This window comes from Melanotaenia boesemani, chromosome 14, assembly GCF_017639745.1.
Source record: "Melanotaenia boesemani isolate fMelBoe1 chromosome 14, fMelBoe1.pri, whole genome shotgun sequence".
NCBI lineage: Eukaryota > Metazoa > Chordata > Actinopteri > Atheriniformes > Melanotaeniidae > Melanotaenia > Melanotaenia boesemani.
This window is the reverse complement of record NC_055695.1, coordinates 19,308,400-19,326,186: the sequence shown is the minus strand read 5'-3', so window position 1 is coordinate 19,326,186 and position 17,787 is coordinate 19,308,400. Positions and strand designations below refer to the sequence as shown.

General features: G+C 37.1%; 1 protein-coding gene and 1 long non-coding RNA gene across 3 annotated transcripts; one reads left to right on the top strand and one right to left on the bottom strand.

Moving 5' to 3' along the window:
- Nucleotides 1-1,635: 1,635 nt before the first annotated feature.
- Nucleotides 1,636-17,661, bottom strand: matk (megakaryocyte-associated tyrosine kinase). Of its 2 annotated transcripts, XM_042007045.1 has the most exons (13): nucleotides 17,466-17,661; nucleotides 17,254-17,343; nucleotides 14,491-14,598; nucleotides 14,302-14,417; nucleotides 12,875-13,094; nucleotides 11,591-11,684; nucleotides 11,384-11,449; nucleotides 10,702-10,801; nucleotides 10,477-10,561; nucleotides 9,933-10,006; nucleotides 9,635-9,830; nucleotides 8,949-9,035; nucleotides 1,636-2,312 (listed from the first exon to the last, which is right to left on the bottom strand). In XM_042007045.1, exons 2-13 carry the CDS (start codon nucleotides 17,260-17,262, stop codon nucleotides 2,085-2,087), a joined length of 1,383 nt encoding a protein of 460 aa, XP_041862979.1. In that variant the 5' UTR covers nucleotides 17,263-17,343; nucleotides 17,466-17,661; the 3' UTR covers nucleotides 1,636-2,084. The 2 variants fall into 2 exon arrangements, with proteins under 2 accessions (XP_041862979.1, XP_041862980.1); XM_042007046.1 differs by having other exon boundaries at nucleotides 14,302-14,414; nucleotides 17,254-17,661.
- LOC121653509 lies at nucleotides 7,829-9,735 on the top strand. The gene is made up of 3 exons (XR_006012800.1): nucleotides 7,829-7,888; nucleotides 8,352-8,427; nucleotides 9,647-9,735. It is a non-coding gene; the product is annotated as an uncharacterized LOC121653509 (long non-coding RNA).
- Nucleotides 17,662-17,787: the final 126 nt, after the last annotated feature.

The window sequence follows — 17,787 nt, the reverse complement described above, 5'->3', positions numbered from 1 at the left end:
TGGAGAGATTTGAAGTGAAAATATTTTAGCATTACTGGGAAAATGAACATTCATTGTTTTTACATATAAAAGCAGCAGACAATCAAATACAATGAAATGAGTTATATGTGTATTGTAATGAATGGAATATGTTTTAAAAAATTATTTAAAATGTTTTCCTCAAAATTAGAAAAACACGAAAATATTTTGTACCTGAAAAGGCTCAAGATGTCCCAAGAGAATGTGGATAACAGCAATCCCTCATTTAATCTCAAAATCCCAATATACGGGAAAGAGAAAGTAGTTATAAATGCTGTATTTCCCTAAGACTCAGTCATATGAAAGAAATTAAATTTGAATGAATTTAATCAAAGTCTGCCCCATGTATTATTGTGAGTGGAGTTTGGTGGGCAAAAAAAGCAGCATTTATGTTTCTTGACAACACAAACAAAAAGAAATCTCCAAGATGATCTTTGACCAGTGATAAAGAAGCTTTATTTCAGTAATATTAAACAAAAGAATTAAATTAACTTTCAAACCCTCTTTATGCTCCCCTGCAAATGATGAAAAACAGTTGTTTCTATTTCTCCTTTCTCTTTTTTCTGTCCTTCCATTTCCAACATCTCTCCCAAACATGAATACAAAAAAACCTCTTCCAACTCTATGTTAATTTTTGGTCATTTTACATTCATTCATCAATAATAAACTAAAACCACCATTTTATACTCACTTCCCAAGTCATCTAAGCATCAAATAAAAGCCTTCTGTTAAATCCAGTCGTCTCTCTGAGGTGTGCATAAGGAATATGTGCAGACCTAAGTCCATGGTAGGAGACTGAAAGTTTGTTTGGTTCTCCTGAAACTTGGATGAGTGCGATTAGGAGGAACAGCTGGCCCAATCTTAATCAGTGGTGTTTTGTTGCTTGACTTAGATGATATTCATGGTTTATGAATGACATGTTCAAGCTTAGGGGTGTTCATAAGTGCCATTGGGACCAGGACACCCTATTGCAGGTTGATGATCAAGGTCATAATCGTAGCATGGGATCTGCCACCATATGTCTTGGATACTTGGGCAAAAAAGAACCTGAGTTGCCAGCTGAGTTGGACCAGTTAGTGGGGTAGGATGCTAGACAGACTTGGTAAACCTCATAGAGATTCTGACAAACCATCAGATGCCTCAGTCAGACAAAACACATCTTCCTCCTGTGTGTATGTAATTGCTTGCATATATTTATTTACTTTAGTTTTTGTTTTGGCTTATAGCATGCATTCCAAATTATCATGTGTTAAATATAACAACATCTTATTGTTATAATCTAATGTCACAATGTCCCAACAAAGTGATAATACAGTATAAGATGTGTTGAGTATTACACAAGGCTCTACTTTGCAACATTACCTGTTGTTTGGATTTCCATCATGCTGCCAAAAGGATTTTAAAGTGTTGACAGAGACCTCTGGAGGTGAAGTTGTGTGTTGCACCAGGGCACTGACTGCAGAAATTCTATAAAATTATATTAAGAGTTTGTAGTTTATGGGTCAACATCTTGGATTTTTTGTCATCTTCCTTGAGCCACAGGAAGCTAGTGTTGAAGGGGAGCACCATGGGAATGGGGGGTGTGTGTTACTTTCCATTACTGCCAAGAGCTTGTGGTTGTTGTTGTTTTATGTGAAGTGCATTGGGATGTTTTTATTGTTAAATACAATACAGTGCATTAGTATAAATCCAAATTAACTGAATTGACACTGACTTGTAATTGCATGATAAATGTTATTCACCTCACCTGAATCTGATTGGTGGGCAACCAGTAAAGGAAACAGATCATTCAGACTCAATGTACTGAATTTTCAAAATATCATTGCATCCTAGAAATGCACATCTAGTTCAAACAGACTATATGCAAATGAGCATGAAAATGACTTCTCACATCGAAATTTTGTCCTCGAGGGAACTTTTGAAAAGCTTGCCAAATGTATTCCCATTCATCCTGAGGGCAATATGAACATCTGCACCAAAGTTTAAACTTTCCCAATGTTCTTTCTCTGGAAGAGCTGGTACTCTGATTCCACAGTTGGAAGTATATAAAAAACTTTAAAAAAAAATCAGCACCTTGATGCAGAACTGAATACTTCCCGGCACTCTGCTGTAGGGCCAGGGCTCACTTTACTCATTTCCTGTTCAAGTTTCTCCCTCAGTTTGGAGAAACCAGGTCTTCTGCGTGGCTCCTGCTGCCAGCAAAGCCTCATCAAGGAGTGAATACTGGGGGGACACTCCTCTGGAGCCTCCATGCGATATCCTCCCTCCACTTTCTCTTTCACCTCATTCAAGGACTGCAGCATAGAAGCAACACTGATTAGTTAAAAAAAAAAAAACAAAAAACAAACAAACAAACAAACAAAAACAATAAAAAAAAAAACAAATAAATCAATAAATCCTCCAACACTGAACTAAACTAAGCCCACATGAGATGTGCTGTCAAATAAAAGAAAAGTACACACAGAGAGAAGTATTACCAAACAACTTGGAGTACATTATTTTACTATTTATCCAGAAAATGTCCTAGAAAGATTATGCCAAAAATAAGACTGGACAATGTTCAAAGAAACTGAAAAAAAGATTGTTAAAAAGAATCAAAAAGCTATATCTTTAGCTGGACTTATGAGGTTTATGAGTTTCTCTTTCTAATCTGAAGGTTTCAGCAGGGGTGGTATCGACTGGTAAACTCAACAGGACGGAGTTCTTTTGATGGTTCCTGTTTTAAAACAACAATGGTGTCCAACATGGTGCATTGTCTTCATGAGCTTGTGAAAGCAAATGAAAAAATAATTTGATCAGTCTCTCATAAACTTGATCCATTGGATGTTGTTTTTTAAAAATGGCAGTTATCACACTAATTCAGTGAGAAGATCCAGAAATTCGGAAATACCTAAACCCAAACTGGCCAATCCCAGGGGAATATGTAACCATTTGTGTAGCAAGGGTGCACATCAGGTCTAGAGGACGCCGCATGAGTATAGATCCAGCTTAAGTCGCTACAGGCCTTATTTAGAATGTTAAATATTAAAGTTCATGACAGTGCAATTAGAAAAAGACTTAACAAGTATGACTTGTTTTGAAGGGGTTACAGAAGAAAGCCTCTTCTCTCTTAAAAAGAACATGGCAGCACAACGTTGGGTTGCAAAGCTGAATCAGAATAAACCACAAGACTTCTTGATCAATGTCTGTTTTTTGGCCAGAGCAGCACATTTAAAGAAAACAAAACACAACAAATGAGTACAGCTCATGGCAACTGTCAAGCACGGTGGTAGAGGGATGGTGATTTGGTTTTATTCTGCAGTCACATGACCTTTTAGTCATTGAGTGGATCATGAACGCCTCTGTATGCTAAAATAATCCAGAGTCAAATGTTAGGTCATCTATCTAGGAGCAGCTTAATTCTTGACCAAAACTGGCTCATATAACAGGACAGTAACTGCGTCTCCATTACAATTTTTCTCAAAATAAAAGCAATATTTCTAAAATTTTGTACAACTGCAATTTGCAAATGTTTCAATTGAGACATTCAGATTTCCATTTCCAGACCAGGCAAATTGTTCACATAAGTCATTAGGGGATTCCAGGTTTTGTGGAATGCATCGATGGTGCTGTTGAGGGTACAGCTGATCTAATGTCCCGAATCCAGTGGTGGTGTGATGGAGGAGTAGCAGCCTTCCATTTAAGTAGAATCAGGCGCCTAGCTAGTATGGAGGAAAAGGCATTGACTCTGCATAAGAGCCAGAGGAGCAGATCGCGTTGGAACAGAAGAACAACCAAAAATAGCAACCAAGGGAGAAGGTGAGCTCTTATAAGCATATGCCTTAGAGATTACCTCAAAACAGGAAGACCAGAAAGGAACAAGTTTTGGACATGACCAGAACATGTGATAGCAGGCAGCAGGCAATTGTTTACATCTGTCACAAAATGGGTCAACGTTTGGAAATATTCTCGCTAGATTCACTTTAGAGAAGTGTAACCTGTGTAACACTTTAAACTGTACTAAGGCATGCCTAGAACATATGGAAGAAGAGTGGACTCTTGTAAGAGCCATATTCCATTCATCATCAGACAGTTGGGCCCCCAAGTCATTTTTCCACTGTTCTCGAATGTGTGATATAGAAAGGTTGCAGCTATCCATGATATGGGAATAAATAAATGATATTCTGCTCCTAACCTGCATATTGACCCTTAATAGAGAATCCAAACAGGAAAGAGGAGGGAGTATTGGAAAGTTACTAAACTTCTTACAAGTAAAAAAATAATTATTGGTCAGGCTGAATTTTTTGGATTGTTTTTGTTCAAAGCTAGCAAAATTATCATTGATGTACAGATCTTCAATACTACGAATACCCTTTTCATACCAAAACTTAAAGCCATTGACCATTAGGGATAGTTGAAAAAGATGATTACATGTTATTGGCTAGTGTATAGAGATAATCTGAATACCCAGAAATCTTTTAAACTGATTAATGATGCATAGCGATTCAGTTACAATGATATTATCCTTGATATTGTTAATTAGTGGTGGTGAAGGTGCACAGAGTAAGGCAGGGAGTGAGTATGGGCTGCTTGTAACCTTTTCAATCTGGAGCTTTGCTAGGGGCCTATCACTATATTCTTTCAACCACAAAGAAAGTGCATTTAAATGTGTAGCCCAGTAATACATGTGCAGTGAGAGCCCACCTTCACATTTTGGCCTTTCTATAAATTCTATTCTTATGCGAGCTGATTTATTATTCCATATAAATGAAAGATAGTTTGATTAAATGTGTTGAAAAAAGATTGCGGTACGGAGATAGGCAAAGCCTGAAATAAATATAGAAATTTTGGTATAATATTCATCTTTACAGAATTTGTTCTCCCAATAAGCAATGGCAAAACAGACCATCTTTTAATATCTTGTTTGTACTGCTCCAGGAGAGGAGTGAAATTACTCTTAAACAGGCTGTAAAAGGATCTGGTGACTTTTATTTTGAAAAGGACTCGGCAGACATCTTAAATGGCAGATTAGGATATTCCTTGGCACTACTACTAATCGGGAAATATTCGCTTTAAAATTCAGTTTGCATCCAGATGTGTTACCAAATTTCTGCAAGACTTTAAGGATTTCGGGGATAGTTGTGATAGGTTTGGTGACATATAATAACAAATCATCTGCGTAAAGCGAGACAGTGTGAGTTAGGCCACCATGTAAGATACTTTGTATACTATTATTACATCTGAGGGCTTTGGAAAGTGGCTCTATAGCTAGGACAAAAAGCAATGGACGCACTGGGTCCCCTCGTTTCATCCCTCTGTGCAGAGGGAAAAACTCAGATGAGATGCCGTTGGTATAGACTTAGGCAGTTGGATTATAAATGAGCTTAATATGGCGAAGTCAGGGCCAAAAACAAACCTGTCGAGTATATAAAAAAAGATATTCCCTTTCAACGAGATCAAATGCTTTTTCGGCGTCAAGTGATATTACTGCTTCTGGGGATGAAGTGCTAGATTTAGTGTAAATTATATTAAACAATCACCTCAAACTAAAATAGGACTGTCTGCCCTGGATAAACCCAGTCTGGTCCTCCAAAATGACGTGAGGGAGAACTGTTTCCAGTCAGAGTGCAATGGCCTTTGAGAACACTTTACCGTCACAGTTTGTCAGGCTGATTAGCCTGTAAGGTGAGCAGTCTTGAGGATCCTTATTCTTCTTTAATAGTAGCATAATAGATGCCTGACGAGTATTACTTTCCTGTATAAACTCAGAGGAGAAGAGGGGTAAATTTATCTTTGAATGTTTTATAAAAATCCATTGGAAACCCATCTGGGCCAGGGACGTAACTCTGAAGAGACATTATTGAGTTGGTAACTTCCTCCAAGTTCAGATTTTGTTCCAACTGATCTTTAAAAACTGAGTCACTTGTAGGAATGTCCAGATTAGAAAAAAAAATATTAAATTGACTGTGATCTGGTGCTGAGTCTGAAGAATATATTTTAGAATAGAACTCCTTAAAGCAGTTATTGATGGTTTGATGATCCTCAGTTAAGGAGCAATCAGGTAGCCTGATTTGTGAAATAATATGTGAAGCCGTTTTTTGACAGAGTTGGCTAGCTAATAATTTGGAAGGTTTATCCCCCTCTTCATAAAGTCTACTGAGGGATCTGGAGATGAGCCTCTCCTCTTGGGTAGTAGTTAAGTGGTCAGCTTCAGTTTGTAGGCCTACTCTCCTCTTGATCAGATCAGGGGTCGGAGAACCTGATATGAGTCCATCCAAAACCTTAATTTCCGAAGATAAATCCTCAACATTCTTGTATTTCATTTTACTAATATAAGCAGAGCGGGAGATAATCTGTCCTCTGAGTGTTTCCCAGAAAATTGTGGCTGAGATACCCTCCGTCTCATTAACCAGCAAGAAGAAATCTATTTGTTCTGTAATGAACCTCACAAAGTCAGCCAGCAGAAGTGAGTCAAGCTGCCATGGCTGTTTTGTCCTGTGATTCAGAAGAGTTATCTTAATACTCACCAGACCATGGTCAGAAATAACAATTGTGTCATATTTACAGTCTGTATTAATACTAAGTAGATAGTATTAGATCAACCAAAAAAAATCTATACTGGAAAATGACTTGTGTACGTTAGAGTAATATGAGTACTCTCTTTTAGTGGGATTTTTAAATCTCCATGGGTCTATAAGTTTATGTATCTCTATAAACAATTGGATTATTTGCATCAATTTGGAAGGTCTAGGAACAGACTGAGAAGAGCGATTCCAAATCATCCATCACCAGGTTGTAATCCCCAAACATAATCAAATGATGACTGTCCAGATTAGGAATGGAGTGCAGCATCTTCTTAAAAAGTGCTTGTCATCAAAGTTTGGGCCATAAATATAAGCAAAGTTGAAACAACTTTCCCACAACCAACACAAATCTGCCATTCGGATCCGATATAGTGTCTGAGACGATGAAAGGAATTTTTTATGAATGAGTGTTGCTACTCCTCTGCTTTTATAGTTAAATTGTGAAAGGAACATTTATCCAACCCAGTCCTTGCAAATGTTAGATTGGTCTTGATTTCGAAGGTGGGTTTCCTGTAAGAAGGCTATACCGATGCCAAAAAATTGTAAGTGGTTTTTGTCTTTGTTGCCTGATTCAGACTTTGCACATTCCAGCTTATAATTTTTATATAGTCCTTCCCCGGGATTGGATATGAATTACTCTGTGTCACTGGAAGATTTCAAATAGAAGATACCAATGTCTACCCCATGAAGATAATAAGAAAAACAGATAGACACACTAGCTGCATATAAAACAAACAAAACAAATAACACATCAAAACTACATACAACATACACGCCTTCAAAAGGCTATTTCCCCCAGTGAACTTTAAACTACTGCAAACCTGCATTTGCATGCTACCCGCATTAATGAATATCTTTTCTAACCTTTGATGAACCCCTCAAACAGTATGTTAAATGACCTTAAACCCAATTTCTCATTAGTGACACTGTAATAGACCTTAATACTAATAAAAAAATACAATAAAAAAAGAAAATATTAACTAAAAATATGACAACAATAAGATCCAACAATAAGATCGAATAACCACATCAAATGATATCACCGTCTCTTAAGTGATTAACACTGACTTGGACATTGACAGTACCTCATTTACTGTTTGCAGTGGTATGTGAAGTAGGGTGTATGACATCAGCACTAACATTGTTAATAATGTAGGTCAGTGCCTCTGCAGGATCTCAGAACTTCATGCGTCTCCCGTTAGGAGTGAATTGTAGAGTGGCTGGATAGTAGAGGCTGAACTGGATCTTTGACGTTCATCCCTGTATGGTCCCTAATTATCCAGCAAGCCCTCCTGCTGCCTGCGTCCGTAAGATGACACATTTGCTCTATTGTTAATGAAGTTATGTTAACTTACCTTTGTCTCTGAGGGGTCCATCCATAACAATCATTCAGATGAGAATTTAATTTTTATGCAGAAAGTCAAGACCATGAATATAAACTAATTAGCTTTATAGGTGTTGATTATATCTGTAGCAAGGTGATCATGGCTGACAGCCATATAGTAGATTTTCACCCTGGTTTGTCCCATTGCTTTTAAATTTACTACTTGAGTTAACAAGTAACACTTTAAGGTCCAAAGTTTAATTAACCGCTGTATTAACTTGACCCAAATAAATTAATTGCTTAAGTGAAACAAGTGATTATTAGCCAGTAATCGCCTGCATTTAAAAGGACACCAACAGAAGAAAGGCTCAAAATAAACAATGGGGTAGCAAGATACAAGATGACTAGTGACCTAATCCAAATTTATCCTGCTTATCCCTAAACAGAACTGCCAGCTGAGACATGTCGGTGATCAGGAAGCATGGATTACCTGAGGGAAACCAATGTCACAAACTAACCTAAGTAGAAGTCTTTCCTTCTTCTATTACAGCCAACATGTTTTTACCATTATCAAAATTTGACCTCTTGTCACTATTTTTTTTTTTTTTTGTTTGTTTCTTTTACCACATACACCAGCCTGGTTTAACAAAGGCAGACAGTAACGTCCTAGCATAAAAACAATAATGAAGTAATTTTATTTATTTTTTTCTTGGGTTGAGGAAGCAGCCAGAACTCCATAATAGGCGGAGGTCATGGTTCTGAACAGGTAAAGGGAAAAATGCTCCCTTTTGGTCAGGGATGAGCATCAAATCTCATCAATCTACCTGGATGAGTCTCACTGATCTGCTAAAGAGGGAGCTGAGCTGAAAGGTGAAGGTCTTAATTTACTGATCCATTTTTGTTCCAACCCTCACCAATGGAAATAAGGTTTGCATAGTGACTGAAAGAATGAGATCATGGATACAAATCTGACTGTGCTAATTGATAGGCTATACCAATACACACAGACAATAACATACACTGCTAGAACAGGCACTACATACCATCTTAGGGTAGGGCTGGCGACCATATGAAAAGATCTCCCACAGGAGAACCCCATAACTCCAAACATCTGACTTTGTGGAGAATTTCTGGTGGATAGGAACACACACCATAGAATCTTAAGCTCCAAAAACAACAAATTCATGCTTAAAAATAAAAACTTTTAATATTTTATTGTGTGTTTGCATCATAGTGTGTGGTTTCTGTTTTGTTAGATGTTTTGATTTTGTTAGGTTTATCTTGGTCCCCTTGTTCATTGATTTATTTTACTCCTGATCTATGTTTGGTCATTGCTATGTTCTGTATCCATCCTTAATTTTTCAGTGTATTTATGTGTTTATCTTTTCTATCTGGGTTTTCCCTTTGCCCCTATAAGTCACCTGGTCACAGTTTTCTGATAACCAATCCTGCAATGCACTAGTTTTTATCCTCCTGCAGTATATTGTATATACACCAGGATTTCCTTTGTTCCTTTGCTTTTCTTTATGGTGAGCTTAGTTTTCCTTGCTCTGCAGCTTTAACCTTCAACAGTTGGAATTAACAGGTGGAGAAATTAGCTGAAATGACTAAATTATGACTAATTAATTATGACTGATAAATGATTAAATACTGATAACTATGGATGCAAAACATATAGATAAGAAAAATCTGGAAAAGCAAAAGTGGATAAACAGTTTCTTAAACATACCTCTTTCTTCAGAGCTTCAGGTGCGGTCCATTTGATCGGCAGCTTGACTTTATCAGTTTCCTTGGAGCCCACCTTGGTCAGGCCAAAGTCGCTAACCTTGGCCACGCTATCTTCGGAGACAAGGACGTTACGAGCTGCCAAATCTCTGTGAACCAGCTTCTTTGACTCCAGATACTCCATCCCTTCACACACATCACTGACCACAAACATAAAGCAGTTAGTTTAAGGTACCAAACTACACACACTCTATATTCTCCTGCACAAGTTAATATAATCACATTTTCATGTTCTGACTCACAGCGCAAATCGGAGCAGCTGAAGAAAATTAACAACTGAGCGTCCTCTTGTCCTGAGAAAGTTCACAAGGTTTCCCTGCAACACACAAGTGGATTGTGTTGAACATAGTGGTGCCAAACAAAGTATGACCATCCTCGAGGCCCAGCACCCAGAAAAAGCTCAAGCTGAGGCTGCATTTTGGCAACTTATAGTTGCAGCTAGGGAAACTTTTGTTTAATTAACATAATTTTGAAGTAATTAATTGAAAATGAATTACATATGCCCTACAAATAAAAAGCATGAAAGTAAAATTCTGGTTCTTCTCAGGAGTAAACCCATTAACTATACCACCCATCTGTGTCTCCTTTTGATGATGTGTTTTGCTCAGATTAGCTAAACATTTTATACCGTGTATAAAATATGTTCAGTGTAGCTTTAACCTCTCCTTACTTTTTCTATATAATGTTACCTACAATATGTTAAGTTATTTATGTCAAACAAATATATCTTCTGTAAACTATTCATTGTTATTTAAAACCAGCTGATAAATTATGTGCTTACTGTACCTTAGTCATTAGTTCTGTGACAATGTGAAGCCCCTTATCAAGGATGACACCCAACAACTGCACCAGGTTTTTATGCTGCAGTTTCCTGGAAGATGTGATCCATTAAGTCAGAATTGAGAGCAACAAAAAAAATCTGACAGGTTAAACAAATGCATTTCATTTGTATTATTTGCAGGAAACTATGTCTTTTTTAAAATAAGGTTTCAGGAGAATTTCAGGACTCACGTCATCACTGCGGTTTCCTGCAGGAAGGCCTGAGCTGTGACATCACATTTAATGATCTTTACTGCCACCCTCTGGCCCATATATTCTCCCTCATAAACAGCTGAGGTGGAAAATAACATGTTATCATCATAAATAAAGGTACAAGAATAAACTAACACAGAAGCATGTAAAGGTTTGGGCACCATGGCAAAACAAAAGTCTTGCTGTTGCTGTGAATGGTTATTTATTTATTTATCTATTTATTTATTTATTTATTTATTATTAATTCAGGTGTCTTTTTAAAGTAAAATAAGGAAAAGAGATCCATTCAGAAGTTTAAAAACATCTATCTAAGTTGGATAACTTTGCAGAGTTTCTGAGCTCCATCCATCCATTTTCTATATCTGCCTATTCTAATGCAGGGTTGCGGGGAGGCTAGAGCCCATCCCAGAAGCTACCAAGCGAGAGGCAGGGTACAGCCTGGACAGGTCACCAGTTCATCCAAGTTCTGCACCAGCCTCTTAATGACCCATTAATCTGAGTCAGGTGTGTTGTAGCAGAGAAAAATCAAAGATCTGCAGGACACTGGCCCATGAGGTCCAGAGCTGGTGATCTTTAGACAGTAACAGAACTTTTGACCAAGGTTGACAAACTTTTATAAAAAGAATAAAAGTTAAAAAAAAAAAAAAAAAAAAAAGCTTACCACCAAATTCCCCTTCTCCAATATTTTCTCTCAGTGTGAGCTTTGCAATGTCTAGCAGCCATCCAGCTAGGAAGGAAAGAGACATTGATAACTATAAGTAAAGCAAACACAAATAATAACAGTGACTCATCTTCACCAAGAAGCCTTCATCCTAACATTGTCATTTTGTTTTTGTACAGACAGAGGACTACTTGACATTGTATTTACTTTTAGACAATTCCAACTCAGCTGACTTGGTTCCTTGTTTCTCTTTGGGCTTCATAAGAACTGTAGCAATGGAACCTTTGCTCCTTGAGTAATACTGCAAAAAAAGAAACACATGACATCAGGCTTTTTTTTTTTGGTAACACCCTTGCATGATCACAACTTGTTTGCCTCTGAGTGTGTTTTATTTTCATCCTTTGACAAAGAGTTTTTGAACACTGCAAAAAAATAAAGTGCTGAGACTTGTGGTTTGACTAAATAACACTATATCTAACAGCATGAGTAGTTTTTTACAACAGATACTTCACAGTGCCAGAGTTACATCTCTGTTTTATCTCTGGTTAAATTAAACTGCAGATTTTTATGACAAATTCATTCTGACTGGTTAGTTATGGTAAGCTGTCCTCCCTTTGCAGGAATAAGTCAGTTTGTATAGCGTGACTCAGGGATAAAACCATATGTTGCTCAGTGATAGGACGTGGCTGCTATCTTTTCAGAGACTTTCTGCACAACTCAGTGCAGCAAAGCCCTCCATGACACACACACAAGCCAAAAACAGATAAACCATAAAAGGGCATCATTTAATGGATTTAGCTGCTTATGTTTTTTTCTCTCTCTCTCTCTCGAACACCTTCAGTAAAAATAGAGGTGACAGGAAAATCTCATGGTTTTGACATGAGTAAGCCACAAACTATCTAGCTGTCAATCAAGAATGTATTTTTAACAAGCAGACCAAACTATTTCCATAGCTTTTTTGAAGAAAAAGGAAAGAATAAGTTTCATAAAATTTCAGTATGGTTTTGAGTTTTAACCTGCTAACACTAATAAATATCCTGATCAAATACTACAATACTTAGACTGTTGTGAAAAAGCAAATTAGGCTACTTTCATTATTTAACATTATTTAACATCTAGACCAGGTCCAGATAAAAACTACAATACTTAGACCGTTCAAATCTGCACTGAAACACCCTACACAGTGTGCAGATTAATTAAAACACATTTTCTGATTTGTGAAACCTGACTCAGAATATAATTTTCAATTAATCTAAATGCTGTGTAGAATATTTCAATCCTGTGCATTTATTAGTTGATTAGTCATGTACATATCTGTTATAAAGGTTTATTCAAAATAACATTACAAAAATGAAATCCAAAAAAACTCCATTTGTCAGCTTGAGAAATGGATAAAAAAAACAGAATGAGAATGTGTTTTAAATCCTGCAGCTGGATTAAATAAACCCCTAACTTTGGCTTGTAAGTAATGTGTCAGCTCAGAGCTCCTACCTCTATCATGTCAATGAGGTTGTAAAAATACTGTTTGTTGTCAATGGTCAGCTTGTTGTCCTGGTAAATCACCCGATAATGGATGACCTCTCCAGAGACGCTGACACACAGGACGTAGTCACCCGGATGACGGATACTTTCTCTCACCAGGAACAGGCCATTCTCAGCTGGCTGTAGCTTACACACCGCCTCTGAACCGGAGATCTTCCCATGAAACCAGCTGATCAAAGACATAAGCACACGCCCATGCATATGAAATGACTCAATCTTGATGAAGCAATTACAAAGGAGGAAATTAGACAGTTACATGAAGTAAAATGCAACATGTACAAAACACAAAACAAAACTACAAACACAGTAAGTCAATCTTAGATTTTTATTTGTCTAAGCTAGCCTCCAGAGACAAAAAAAGGGGAAAATCATACAGTGACTGAGCTGTTTTGGAAGAACTTTAGAGGAGTCTGCCTTTCAATATCAGATCTGTCTAGAGCACTTATCATTTTAAATCATTATTAAAATGCACCATTTCTCACTGGCTTTTCCTCCAGCTTGAGCATTTTAATTGGGCTTTTTAATGTGTATATGTACTTATATGTATTTATATTACTTTAATGTATTTTATCTATTTTATTGTAGTGCTGTTTTCCTTGTATTTTGTTTTATTTGTTTATTTTATTTTGCCTTCACCGCACTTTGGTCAACTGAGGTTGTTTTTTAAATGTGCTTTAAAAATAAACTTGACACAGTATTACACAGGATTGTTATTGATTTAACTTATTATTTCAGTCAATAATGTTGTTTCAAATGTTGTCAATTCCTGCAACCGTCTTCTTACTCTGCTCAAGCTCCGATGCTTGTTCATCTGTCTGAATTTTTCCATGAAACATCAGTACGGCTGAAAAAGATTTGTGTAACCAGTGAACCCATTAACCTTCTAAACTTCCACTTTCTGGTAATGTCATCTCAGTAATAAAGCTGCTCAACAGTTTAGCAACAGAGCAGCAGTAATTCTTACAGTAATTTTATCTGTCACACCTAACTATTAGGTAAACGTACCTTCTTTCTCGTGCTACAGCTGGACCTACCAAAGTTTGTTTACCATTTTATAAACTCCATACATCTTACATAACCAGAGCATTTGGCTTGTGGGAATGATTGCACTGAACCGTTTCACATTTGACATTCAAAAAAAGGAAATTAGAGTCATTAATCCCAAGACCGTGTTTGTCTGAATCCTCATCATCTGCCCACATGGTGTGGTCACAAGATATGTTATAAAACTTGACTACAACAGAGGCTAAATTCAGAGACACCTTCCACATCATCAGACACAGTGCACATGATGCCTATTAACACACAAGTGAGTCCTGAAGATATGTGCCCATGATCACTGGATGTGCGATGCAGAGGAAGATGGGGAGACTCACGGCATGAGGCTGAGGTTGGGGTCCACTCGCAGAGCCTTTCTCTCACGCACATTGGTGGAGTTAATGAATCCCTCCTCTCCTGTAGTGTTATGTCTGGCCTTGTAATATCCCTTCTTCTAGGAAAAAGCAAAGTTCCCTTAAAATAAACCCCTCTGTGACTTTACAACTGTAAAATATGAGTCGCCATACAGCATCAACAATAGTGAGAATGTCTCCTTTGTGATACACCAGCTCTCCGGATTTAGCTTTCTTGTTGTTGCCCTTGGCTACACACTGTGTTCCAGCTGTCCAGTTCATCTGTGGAGAGGAAGGTAAAATTAAAAACAGGAGAGGAATCCTCCCTGTGACTTCAACTAGATTTTCAACTTCAAGACTACAAATGTGGCGTATGGAAAACATCAGATTTTAAAAGTGAGAAGTTTTCATGAATTTGAAAAAAGTTGGATGGGGGCTGGAAAAGGGTGATACTGAAAACAAGCAGCTGGAGGAATGTGTTGCATCTAATTAGGCCACATAACAGTGATTGGGTATAAAAAGTACTCTTTAGAGGGCAGAAATTCTGCAATTTGCAAAAATAAAAAATGGAAAAATGGATCTAGAAACAGTGGAACAATTTCAACTGCTATTGTGTTGAGATGTTAGAAAAATAAGTAAATGTACTGATACAAAGCACAAAGCATACAAATAAAATTTCTTGATCTTAAAGAAAGCATTTGACACTATCATTCATGACATATTGTTTAGAAAAATTAAGAAGTATGGCTTCCAAGGTATTGTTCTGACCTGGTTAATGAGCTATTTACATAACAGACAACAATTTGTACAGATAAGTCAGTATAAGTCTAGACTGAAGAACATTATATGTGGGGTACCTCAAGGATCGGTTTTAGGTCCAAAAATATTTACTATGTATATTAATAATATTTGCAAAGTATCAAATATATTCAAGTTTGTGTTATTTGCAGATGACACAAATATTTTTGCTCAGGTGTGGAACTGCAGCAGCTTGTGGAGGTGGTCACAAAGGAAGTGGTTTGATATAGCTAAATAAATTGTCATTAAATTTGAATAAAAATAGTTTTATGTTGTTTGGAAATCATAAGAGAAAGGTCAAAGTAAAATTAATTGTCTATATTTACATTATTAATTAAAATTGATAATGTAAATATAGAAAAGGTTAACTTAAATTAAATTTCTTGTGTGATCTTAGACCACAAAATCTGTTATAAACCACATTGCTGTCTTGAGAAAAACAAGGCACATACTAAACCTGGAAGCTCTGTGTACCTTGTATTGTACATTCATTTTACCATACATGAGTAACTACGTAGAGATGTGGGGAAATACAGACTAAAGTAATATACAAACAATAAATACAATGCAGAAAAGGGCCATTAGAGATAAATAATGCAGAATATAGAGATCATACAAATGAATTCTTTTTAAAAATACAAGCTCTAAATTCTTCAGATTTGATTCAGTTTAAAACAGCACAAATAATATTAAAATATTATAAATAACAAATAATTTAAACTGTTCTGATTGGCTATGTGATTGGTTTTCCCAGCCAGAGAGCGATGCTAATAGTTGTGTCTGCAGCCAGAACTTCAGGAGCAAAGGTAATAAAAGGTAGACATCAAGAGTTATTTCAGAGTGAGTCAACGCAGAATTGTTGGTCACAAAGAAAATATTTTCTAACTGCCATTGTGTCAGTAATAATGGTGATAACAGCCAGTAAGCCAAAGGTTTGACTCCTTAGCATGAATCACTGTGCTATTTTGTTAGAAGCTGCCAGAAAGCTTAAAAAGAAGCTGAGGCAAGTAGGCTTTAGTACTTGGAGTTGTAACATAGTTAATTAAAATCTAATCAAAGTCATACATTTAACTTTAGTAGACTAGACTACTAAAACTCTTTTTTAATTGTAGTTTTACATGCTTTCTCTGCATCCCTGTAATGCTTTTAATGTTTTATGAAAAGCACTTTGAATTGTCTTGTACATGAAATGTGCTACATAAACTTGCCATGCACACATTTCCACTGATAAGTTTGCCCCATATCTGGAAAATATTGATCAGAAACAAATGCCAACAGATGTCTTCGTCTTACTGTCAATTACTGAACAGAATATTTTGCATTATACTGTAAATCCTATTAAATGTCTAAGTGCGACAAAACACTTGTCTTTTACGGGACTCTTTGGACTAGGAAACATGACCAAAAATAAATAATGGATGCGTGTGATCTTCATGTCCTCAGGTTGAAACAGGTATGATGCTGTCATGGGGCTCATGAAGGCTTCCACAGAAGTGAACACGGTACACCATGCCATCCACCCATTGCAGGTTAAAGCTCTATCATGGAAAGACATCACATGTCTGCGCTGATTGAAATTGAACATCGTAGGACCGTTCTGTGGTCAGACATTGAAATCTGGAGGTCTTAAATGCCATGTTCTCCAGATTGAAGAGAAACATTGCCTTGCTGTCAGTAATCTATTCAAAAACCTGCATCTGTGATGGTATAGTGATGGATTAATACCTATTGATGCTGAAACATACATAGGCTTCAACGCTATGGTCCCATCAGGGATGTAACCGCATATTACATCTATTACAGCAGCATGACACTGTAGTAGAGGGACCCGCGCTGGACTGGGCTGCCAGCAGTCCATAATATCACCAGTTCAAAACACTTAACGCATCGTGAAACAAAATGCATCAAAGTCTCGGGACTGCTGTGCGCTTAGAATACTTTATCTGGCAAAAATTAGGACAAGGTTCAGCAGCTCTTTAGTTTCCAGACATGTGCAGGTGTTAAGAAAGGAAGCCACACGGTGGTGTATAATATACACAGAACAGCTATATAATAATAATAATAATAATAATAATAATAATAAACATAAACAGTCAGAGAAACTTAACTGAAGAGCTTAACTGTGACGCTGTTACTTACCTTTACCATGAACAAGAGTGGATGCTGGATGAAACCCTGTTTCGAAGTGCCTTCGAGTGAAAATATAAAATACTACCTTGGTTTCTGCATCTGGGGTAAGAAATATAAAGCAAAATACCGAGAATGCGGTCAGACAGATGTCTGTCTGTCGCAGAGAATGGACGCTCCTGACAGCTTCTGCTTGGCCGATATTAAATTAGTCAGTAGGCTACCTGCGGCACCTGAAGGACTGAACTGACTGGAAACACCGCGAACAAGAACTTCAAATCTCCGGCAGCTGTCGCCTGATATGAGACACCGTACACTCTTTCCGGCTTTAATAACACTTCACAGCGCTTACATAAACGGAGCAGCGGTGTGACCGCTATGACCGGTCGAAAGCAACTTCCTTAAAATTTGTAAAAATGTGCTTCATATTAAACTAGACTACGTACGGCGTGACGTTGAGGATGCTATGCACATCCTCATACACCCAGACTGCGTTTCCCTCACTTTGCATCAAGTTTTTCTTTACAAAAACTTTGCAGGAACAAA

Bases quoted from the DNA above. Each gene is read 5' to 3' on its own strand.
- matk (XM_042007045.1), bottom strand. The intron at 10,562-10,701 runs GTGAGTCCTGAA...CACATCTTCCAG, and splicing joins CAGGAAACCGCAGTGATGAC to GAAACTGCAGCATAAAAACC. The intron at 9,831-9,932 runs GTGAGTCAGAAC...GTTTGTGGTCAG, and splicing joins CAGCTGCTCCGATTTGCGCT to TGATGTGTGTGAAGGGATGG.